The sequence below is a fragment of the Lethenteron reissneri genome, chromosome 3 (assembly GCF_015708825.2).
Source record: "Lethenteron reissneri isolate LAM-NWPU_2019-01 chromosome 3, ASM1570882v1, whole genome shotgun sequence".
Classification (NCBI taxonomy): Eukaryota; Metazoa; Chordata; class Hyperoartia; order Petromyzontiformes; family Petromyzontidae; genus Lethenteron; species Lethenteron reissneri.
The window spans coordinates 7,513,518-7,523,192 of NC_083781.1; the positions used below are offsets into that span (position 1 = coordinate 7,513,518).

Consider the following 9,675-nt stretch of genomic DNA (forward strand, 5'->3'; position numbering starts at 1 on the left):
TCCCTTCTACGTGACTTTACCGAAAGAACCAAGAAGACAGAATAGTCTCATTTGCAACAGCGGTCGTTCTCTGGACAGACGCGCTCCCACCATAGGAACGTGGAATTTCCACAATTTGAGCAGACCGGTGCGAGTGAGGGTTGTGTTCACCATGACTCGGATCATTGCGTTTTGTGTAAAAGCTTTGCGCCGAACTCGGACCCGTTTCTAACTTAGAAGGGGTGCTTGCCTACAGGCATCCGATAGTTCACCAAGCATTGGTTCAAGCACGCCAACTCTATAATGCAGCTTTTGGAGGGGGTTAAAACGCGATCTAATCCACAAAGACCCCATTATTATGAATGATATCGGTCGCGAAAGCCTACGTGCTAAACAAGTCAACTCTGCCGATGAGAAACCCGAATGTGGATACCCGCTCCACAGCAGTTTTCGTACTCTTAGGTTCTTGCGGTAAAGTCACGTAGGTAAAAAAATAAATGAAAATAACTAAATTAAATAACGACGTTTCGGAAGCAACAGGCAGTTTTCGTGTTCAACCGATGCCTCTGAAGGTACCCACATGCACGAAGGCCGCGTGGCTGAGGGGCAGAGGTCGCAATCGGGTACCCGTACCCTACCCGATACCCGGCTACCCGTACCCGGCCGGGTACCCGGCCGGGTACGGGTAGCCGTTTGCGACCCTGGTGCGGCCGGGTACGGGTACTGGTAGGCCGTGAGTCACTGGTGAGTAACCGTTTGTCACTCATTTCCCAACGTCTTGTTCAAGTTCCTAGAATCAACCCACCTGCGCCTGCAACATGGCTTGATCCCAGAGGTCGCAATCGCGTACCCGATACCCGTACCCTACCCGATACCCGGCTACCCGTACCCGGCCGGGTATCGGGTACGGGTACCTGGTGCGGCCGGGTACGGGTAAGGAATCAAAACCCGTTTGCGACCTCTGCTGAGGGGACGTCGAAAACCACCAACATGTTCCATTCATTGGCTACCACATTCAGATAAGCCCCTCCCCTCCCCTTAACTTGTATATAAGAGCTTGTCTCTTGGAATTTTGCCTCACTTGATACAATAAATTTAGCTGTGACGGTCCCATCTGATGACGGAGACTTGTGTTGCCTCCGAAACGTCGTGATTTATTATTTAAATTTATATTATTATTTCTATTATTTTTATTATGTATTTTTTACCTACGTGACTTTACCAAAAAAACCCTAAGAGTATGAGTATCGCCTGCTGTGTTTACTCCGAGGGGCAGACGCGTGTCGAGTCTTCACTCTCTGTGCATGTAACTCGGGAGTGAGTGAGTGAGCGAGCGAGCGATTTGTCCTGTGGTTGTTGTTGTTGGTAGTGGTGTTGTTGTTGGTGTTGTTGTTGGTGGTGTTGTTGGTGTTGTTGTTGTTGGTGGTGTTGTTGGTGGTGTTGTTGTTGTTGGTGATGGAGGAGACCATCGACCCGTGATGTTCGCGCTCCAGGCCGTGCCGCTCCACGCCGCTGACCCAGCAGCGGCGGCGGCGTGGAGCGAGCCCCAGGCCCTCTTCTTCTGGAGCCTCCTCTTCGTCAACCTCTTCGTGTTCTACTACGCGCTCTTCTTCCTCGAGTGCCTGTGCCTCAACATCGGCATGGACGCCTTCTTCCCCCCCACAGACGCGCACGACGCGCTGCTCGCCCTGGGAGTCGATCTCGCCCCGGACTTCGACCTCGACTTTCTCGACTCCGACCACCTCCTCCAGTGAAGTGTCGGTGTCGTGGGGAAGGTGGTCCACGTCTCGCTCCCCGTGGGAGCTTCGACCATGGCTGCTCGAGCCGTGCTGATGAAGCTGCAAACGCCGAGGCCGAGACTTCTCCACCGGCCATCGACCGGTTGGAGGCGGTGCGCTCGGCCTTGCCCCGCCGGACTTGGGTGGGGGATTCCCGGCAGGGCGGCTAGGCAAGACCGAGGCTTCTCGGCGAGCTGCGGGGCCGTGGTGGACCTGCGCAGCGACACCGTCACGCGGCCCTGCGCAGCGATGAGGCAGGCGATGGCCGAGGCCAGGGTCGGGGACGATGTCTACGGCGAGGATCCCACGGTGAACGGTGAGGGGGGACGGTGAGGGGGGACGGTGAGGGGGGACGGTGAGGGGGGACGGGCGGGCACACAGAGTGGGACCACGAGGGGTCCGGGGCCCTAGGGGGGAGCTTCGGGGTCCGGGGCCTCCATGGCGGGGAGGGGGTCTCTTGGAAAACTTTGGATGTCGTGGTCGAGTTTGATGTACACGCGCGTGTGTGTTGTTTATTGTGTGTTGTTGTGTGTGTTGTTTATTGTGCGTGTGTGTGTTTATTGTGTGTGTGTTGTTTAGCGTGTGTGTGTGTTGTTTGTTGTGTGTGTTTATTGTGTGTTGTGTGTGTTGTGTGTGTGTGTTGTTTATTGTGTGTGTGTTGTTTATTGTGCGTGTGTGTGTTTATTGTGTGTGTGTTGTTTAGCGTGTGTTGTTTGTTGTGTGTGTTTATTGTGTGTTGTGTGTGTTGTGTGTGTGTGTTGTTTATTGTGTGTGTGTTGTTTATTGTGTGTGTGTGTTGTTTATTGTGTGTCCAGCTATCACATGAAAACAACAACAATGCGTTAATCTGACACGCCAAACTCGTACTTGACGATTGCATCTCGACAAGTGCTGTTTGTCGCTGGCCGTTGGGTCTGTGTTTGGAAAACTGTAAAACAATGACACTGTTAAATCACTTCAGCGCTGCTAAGTAATGCTTGGGTGGCAGTGGCGTCGTGGCAGTAAAATGTGTGTCGTACAGCCTCCACCACCCGACACAGTTCGTGAATGTAAGAGCAGGTGTTACCCTTTCTGGCAATAAAACAGATGTCAGGATGTTCAAACGTCAAACGGAAACATTTTGCATTAAGCACACGTTCTTGTGGTGAACAATCATACTAATATAATGTACACTGAGACCAGCAAATCACTACACTCCAGAACCCGGTTTATTCGAATTTTACGTCGTTTTAACGGCAATAATATAGTTTAACAAGACAGACACATTCATGACAGGGAGTAGAGCAATAAAAATAAGAATAGGTTTTACCCTTTTTGGCAATAAAACAGGCGTTAAGATGTTCAAACACCAAGTACGTTAAGCACACGTACTTGGTGGTGAACATTCAAACAATCGTGATCTGCAATTATATACATTGTATTTGAAACTGATTGGTCTACACCAGAGGCAGCCTTTTTAAATCCTTTATATTAAGTTCGCTTGCTTGCTTGCGTGCTTGCTTGCTTGCTTACGACCGTGCAAATCTTTCGGTCGTTTTTAACCCACTTCCCGTGATCCAATCGAGCTGACATTTTGCACACAGACTCGTTGTGCGTGACAATTAATTTTCGTGAAAAGAAATTTCCAAAATTTTACACTGTTTAGGGAAAAAAAATATTTAATTACCAATTGCTTAATGGTGGCAGACAATCATCTGACCCATAGGTGGCAGCCATCTCAAGCCAGAGGACGAGAGGACTCTAGCCGCCACGCATATAAAGGATTTATAGTGAAAAACTTAGTTTTTACGGGTTAATTTTTTTAGGGCCTAGTCTCAACCAGTGTTAGACCAGAGAACGCCAAAAGGCGAACAGGACAAGTATCAGAGCATTTATAAGCTCGGGGTGAGCAACTACAAAATGGTTATATGCAGACATGATTCCTCGCAAAAGGTTTATGTTTGGTGTTTGAAACATCTAAACACCTGTTTTATTGCCAGAAAGGGTAACACCTATTATTATACTTTGATACTGGCACGAATTGTCCCATGTTCCAGTTCATGAAGTTGCCTCGTGAATAACAAACGTGGCAAGTTTATTATTACAGCTTCAGCAGTAACAACGGGTGTTGTGTTGCTGGAGCACCAGGCAGTTGTTGCCAGCGACGTTTTGAAGGCACAATGTGTGTGTGCTGTGTCGCGACGTTCATGCGAACGTGGGACGTGGATGTTTTGTCATTGTGAGGTTGATGTGAATGTGTGGGTGGTTGTTATTAATGGATTGTTATGTCTGGACTGAATGAAATATGGGTGGTTTTATTGGGTGTTGAGTGGGAAGTGAAGAGAAACGTGGGTGGATTCTTATAATGGATGTTTTTGGGGTTACCAGAAATGTTGATTGAGGGAAGTGTTTTTTTTTCAGTTGAGTTAAATCAGGGTTGAGAAACCTTTTCCGTTTGTAACTTTAGGGCCAGAGGCCGAATGTAACTTCTTCATAGTTTTCGCGGAGGACACAAATTCACAGACCTAGGTTCAACTTCCCCCAGTGTTCAAGTGATTAGCACGGTTGGCTACGTACGGCGTGAAAGAAGTTCAACACACATAATGGGATATATATTACTTTTAACATGTATTTCACCTCGTCTAGCCTTGTTTGAACTCAGCTGGTCTTGGACACCTCACCTTCAGCTCACTTAGCCTCACCTCTAACTCGCATACCCTGACCCTACCAGGCCTACCCCCACCTGAGCCCACCCTGAGCCACCCTGCCGCTGCTTGCCGCTCAACTGCAGTAATAACCAGGGCAGCCTGTAGGATTCGAATCAACTTCCGTAACAAGCGGTGGACACGCTCCGCTGGGCCATGTCACTGACACTCCATGGTTAGATACTAAGTTTTGGCTGCCACACATTATCCCTGTGAACGCCTGCCTTCCTCCCTCCACACAGAGCTGCAGGGACTGGTGGCCGAGCTGCTGGGGATGGAAGCCGCCCTCTTTGTGCCGTCCGGAACCATGGGAAACCTCATCGCCGGTGAGGGTGGCCTACGTGTCGAGAAGGGGGGGGGGGGGGTGCACAGTCGTGAGACCGAGACTCCCGTCCCCGCAGATGTGTGATAGGAAAATCGGTCATGAATACGAGTGTCACTGACCCGATCCCCCAAGACCTGATTGCCGAGTCGATGCGTCGCCCGCTGTGCCATCCGCTGTGCCACCCGCTGTGCCACCAGTCATGTGCCACTGCCCGGAGCGAGGGGACGAGATGCTGCTTGGAGACAGGGCCCACATTCACCTCTACGAGCAGGGAGCCAGCGCCCAGGTGAGCGCACAGCAGGATGACCAACACAGGGTGAATGAGTTGGGAAACATTTTAACTTGGGCAATTGCCATAGTATTTATATTTAACGATAATTAAGATATAAAAAGTGTATTGTTTTAAATTTGGATTTACACTAAAATTGGCAACATTTAGTGTGAGAAAATACAAGTTCCTTCGTGTGGATAAAAACATCACTTGGAAGGGATATCAAAAATAGTTCTGTGATATTCCTCTTTCAGGTTGTGCCATAACAAAGGGTGATTCATTCCCACATTTCTTTGGCAGGGGAAAGTCTATCCATAGTACATCCAACTGTTGGCCTCCCACAATATGGGACTTATTTATCGACCTTGGAGGGATGATGGGCTGAGTCAACACCTAAACCAGGATTGGAACTTGCAACCTTCCGATTGCGAGCCGCTCGCTCTGCCGCTGAACCACCTGGCCGTTCGAGTAAATCAAGGGCATTGTAATCACCCCATTGGGATTACACACAGCAGCAGCCATTGTCCCCTACTGGCAGACTAATGCCCATATGCAGGCCAGGTTCTGAGTCACCTTGTGCCACTCAGGGACAGCTTCCATTGGAGGTGCCCTTTCAAATGTTTCAGTTGGGAGGGTGATGTAAAGCGTTCTAAGACACCCCGGCGAATAGGAGGGCGCTGCCTCAAAAAATTAAATCATAATTATTCCTATTGTAATAAAGGTCGTGGAAGCGACTTCTGGAATCCGGTCTTTATTTGTCTTTCGTTCACAACACTCCTGTCTTACTCCTTCACGCTGCTAACAGACAGCGTGAGAGGGAGAGAGAGAGACACGCGCGGCCACGTGGCAGCCTGGACCCCGCTCCAGCGTGGCCTCACCCTCCGTTCGTTCCAGATCTGACCACGTGTTGTCCGTCTCCACCCCTTTTAATACCAGGGTCATGTGGTACCTTTCCACCAATCCTGGTTAACCTCCATGGAATCTTCTAGACTCCATCGTACGTTTTTAGGACCGCGCCCTTGACTCGTCCCCCCATTGTCCTCTACATACAGATGTCACCTTCCCATTACGTCAGGGCCACGCCCCTAGATTTCCCCCCATTAGCTATGGGCCAGGACCGGTAGAGCCAATCATCGTAACGAGGTGTGATCCATCAACAACCCGGATATATGCTCACATTACACTACGATACTTCAATATAAATGATTGGGAAGAGGGCGCCAGCGATGCGAAGTGCGTGCGGGTGTTGTTGGTGCGCAGCTGGGCGGGGTGCACGCGCGCACGCTGGCCACGCGGCCCGACGGCACCTTTGACTTGGCCGAGCTGCGGAGCAAGGTGCGGCACGAGCACCCGGACGCGCACGTGCCGCGCTCACGGCTCCTGTGCCTCGAGTCGTCCCACAACGCGTGCGGAGGACGAGCCCTCCCTGTGGGTTTCCTGCGCGAGGTACGCATCGCACCGGTTGCCCTTCTGGGAGTATTTGGCAGTGGTTCGAGTAAGCCCGCCTCAGCGGATAAGGCACTGCTTACTTAATTTGGAGCTTTCGTGACTGCAGGAAATACCCTTTTGGTTTCTTTCGGTAAAGTGACGTATAAAGAGAAAAATAATAAGTTAAATACTAGCATACGACGTTTCGATTGCAACACAAGCAATCATCATCAGGTATAAATGAAATAGAAACACAAATCTGGTATACTTAGAAATGTAATGTAATACAACAGAGAGTCGGATAACATAACAGTCAACACCCTACCTGGTTGATTACATTCTTCCGGAGAATGCTAAGTTTGAGAGAGAGATAAAACACAGAACCAGAGACATATAGACAGACAAATAAGTAGAGACCGATATCACAGAGATACATAGAGAGGAAGAGACGTACATCGGCACACGAGAAACCACGCCTCTGTGTCGAGGCCTTACCAAAATAACCAAAGAGTAAGGCACTGCTTGTCGAAACCAGTCGGGAGTCTGCGTGTGCCACGCGTGGGCCCGTGCAGGTGCGGTCCCTGGCAGATGAGCTCGGGCTCCGGGTTCACATGGACGGAGCGAGGCTGCTGAATGCCGCCGTGGCGCTGTCGGTGCCCCCCGCCGCCATCGCTGGGCACTGCCACTCAGTCAGCCTGTGTCTCTCCAAGGTGCGTCAACCCCCCGTGCCCCCCTCCACCAACGGAGGGGCACGGCACACGCGTTTCTCTATTTGTTGGTACCCTCGCATGCACGGGGTGAGATCTCCTGCTCAAATGGGCATTGAGGTTGAGTTCAACTCCTGTTTACGGATTTTGAGCCAGTGGCGGGTGCAAGTATATCCATAAGACAGCCACTTTTAACTTCCCCACTAAGTGGTACTCATGTTGTTGACCCCAGACAGATGGGCACAAATTTAAAATAATATGAAATTAAATACATCACCAAGTGGTCACTCGACCACTTGGTCGGAGAGATGACCCAGGCGGTGTCTTCCTCTCTCTCGTTGTCTCTCTCACTCCCCCCTCTCTCTCACTCACTCCCCCTTTCTCTCACTCCCCCCTCTCTCTCACTCCCCCCTCTCACTAATTCCCCCCTCCCACTCACTCCCCCTTTCTCTCACTCTCTCACTCCCACCTCTCACTCACTCCCCCTTTCTCTCACTCCCCCCTCTCACTCACTCCCCCCTCTCACTCCCCCTTTCTCTCACTCTCTCACTCCCCCCTCTCTCTCACTCCCCCATCTCACTCACTCCCCCTTTCTCTCCCTCGCTCTCTCACTCTCCATTCCTCTCTCGCTCTCTCCCTCTCTTTCTATCCCCTTCCCTCTCTCCCTCCCTCTCTCCCTCCGCCTGTGCAGGGCCTGGGTGCCCCAGTGGGCTCGGTGCTGGCGGGCTCATGCGAGTTGGTGGCACGGGCGCGACGCCTGCGCAAGGCACTGGGCGGGGGCATGCGGCAGGCCGGGGTGGTGGCGGCCGCGGGGATTGTGGCGCTCGACGGCTACGAGGAGACACTGCTCGCCGACCACCGCCACGCCAAGATGTTCGCGCACGGTACGAGCGCTCTCCGCACGCTCACCGCACGCTCACCACACCGGGTCTCGCCTAGAGGTGAGCGTGCGGCTCAGGGTGCAGAGATACTGAGCCGGCTGCACTGACGTCCAGGTTTCAGCCGCCTGGGATTAAATGGGGTTCTCAAGCCCAGTGAGGTCATAGTGTAAGCCCGTTTGCCAAGGGACTTGGTCCCGTAGACTTACATAGAGAACCATAGACTCGTGTGAAGACGCACAGAGTTGGTGAGCCGCCCACGTCTGGGGCCGACGATGACACCGCCGGTCTCTCCTGGCAGCCGTGGCGGAGCACGGCGCTGCTCTGTGCACGGCGTGGCCCGACAAGGTGGACACCAACATCGTCATGGTGACGGTGACGGATCCCCGCGTCACGCCCGAGATGCTGCGCCAGCAGCTGCTGGCAGGACACGCAGGCGGCAGCGGCACCGAGGAAGCGGACGCGGCCGTGCTGGTGGGCGTGTGGAGCGAGCGGGAGCTGCGGGCCGTGTTTCACCGCGACGTGTCGCACGCCGACACGCTGCTCGCCGCACACCGCTTCCGACTCGCCGCCGATAGCCTGCGCGCCGAGCTGGGATGCTGAGCCCCCCCCCCCCCCCCATTGTGAAAGTGGTTGGGGCTCGGTGTCCTGGCACCTGGGGTTCCACCACGCCCAGTGCGTGTCGCCCCCGTGTGAGTAGGTGCTGCTAATTTCGTCAAGCGTTGTGATTATGCCTTGACTTGGAGCATTATGGATAGTGAAATTAATAATTTAATACACTTGCCTCTGATTTTCTACAGTGTTATTATTTGCGATGGACAGGGTCCCATCGTGTAGATGGAGTGCTCATGCCGATAACATCTGGAAACCCGGCAGCATTTTGTTTAGAGAGTCTCAGTTTGCCGATGAGACCAATAAGCGCATGCTGCTGTTCAGCTTCTGTTTGGAAGTTTGGTCGGCTGATGGACTAAAAACTACTTGATTTTCACGTGGAGAGACAAGTCCATTTTAGTATTAAAAATTTGCTTTTGCTTGCTGTGGCATAGACGGGGATGGCCACGCAAATTGGTCACAGTTTCTGCTTGTGCCGTGCACACGGCTGGCAGCTGCGTGCCCATGGTGAGTGGTCAGTAGCACGGCACGCATGCGTCACTGCATACGTGCACCGTGCGTCACGGCACGCGAGTCGTCCCCCAATTGAGACTGGCTGTTGCAATTCAGGTTTGTTAAATAATGCTGTCTTCCCCCATCCGGTTTTTCTGTCACTTAAAGCATTGTTACGGGCCTATGTTATTTAATAAAATCGCAAAAATATATATATTGCTGTGTTGAACTGGTTGCTCTTGAGATGCGTGGCTAGGCTTTTGCCAAATAAAGGCCTGAGTTTGTTCCTGCGTGTTTTGATGCCAACATTCTTCGTGTTTTACGTGCACGGTCTACTGGGCATCTGTGAAAAAGCGCATCATAGCTCATCGGTTACCTCCAGCCTAAATATTTTGATAAAGATTCTCAGGTTGTTGCACGACAGCCGGGAGCCTGGTAACCATTTTCCCAAATCGACTGCCGTTTCCAGCAGAAGTTTAGCCGTGAATGCGCCGATTGTGTCTCCGCATGGTTACATCTGC

At 52.0% G+C, this 9,675-nt stretch overlaps 2 protein-coding genes across 2 annotated transcripts; both read left to right on the top strand.

Moving 5' to 3' along the window:
- Nucleotides 1-1,073: 1,073 nt before the first annotated feature.
- LOC133345822 (dexamethasone-induced protein-like) lies at nt 1,074-1,733 on the top strand. The gene has a single exon (XM_061556837.1). The coding sequence runs from the start codon at nt 1,458-1,460 to the stop codon at nt 1,731-1,733; it is 276 nt and encodes a 91-aa protein (XP_061412821.1). The 5' UTR covers nt 1,074-1,457.
- A 57-nt stretch (nt 1,734-1,790) lies between these two features.
- On the top strand, nt 1,791-9,439 carry LOC133345810 (uncharacterized). The gene is made up of 7 exons (XM_061556810.1): nt 1,791-2,073; nt 4,684-4,767; nt 4,964-5,052; nt 6,298-6,483; nt 7,038-7,175; nt 7,864-8,056; nt 8,352-9,439. Exons 1-7 carry the CDS (start codon nt 1,791-1,793, stop codon nt 8,651-8,653), a joined length of 1,275 nt encoding a protein of 424 aa, XP_061412794.1. The 3' UTR covers nt 8,654-9,439.
- Nucleotides 9,440-9,675: the final 236 nt, after the last annotated feature.

Coding starts and splice junctions, on each gene's coding strand:
- LOC133345822 (XM_061556837.1), top strand. CDS start 1,458: ATGTTCGCGCTCCAGGCCGTGCCGCTCCACGCCGCTGACCCAGCAGCG.
- LOC133345810 (XM_061556810.1), top strand. CDS start 1,791: ATGGCTGCTCGAGCCGTGCTGATGAAGCTGCAAACGCCGAGGCCGAGA. Junction 5,053..6,297: donor AGCAGGGAGCCAGCGCCCAG/GTGAGCGCACAG, acceptor GTTGGTGCGCAG/CTGGGCGGGGTGCACGCGCG. Junction 8,057..8,351: donor CGCCAAGATGTTCGCGCACG/GTACGAGCGCTC, acceptor CTCTCCTGGCAG/CCGTGGCGGAGCACGGCGCT.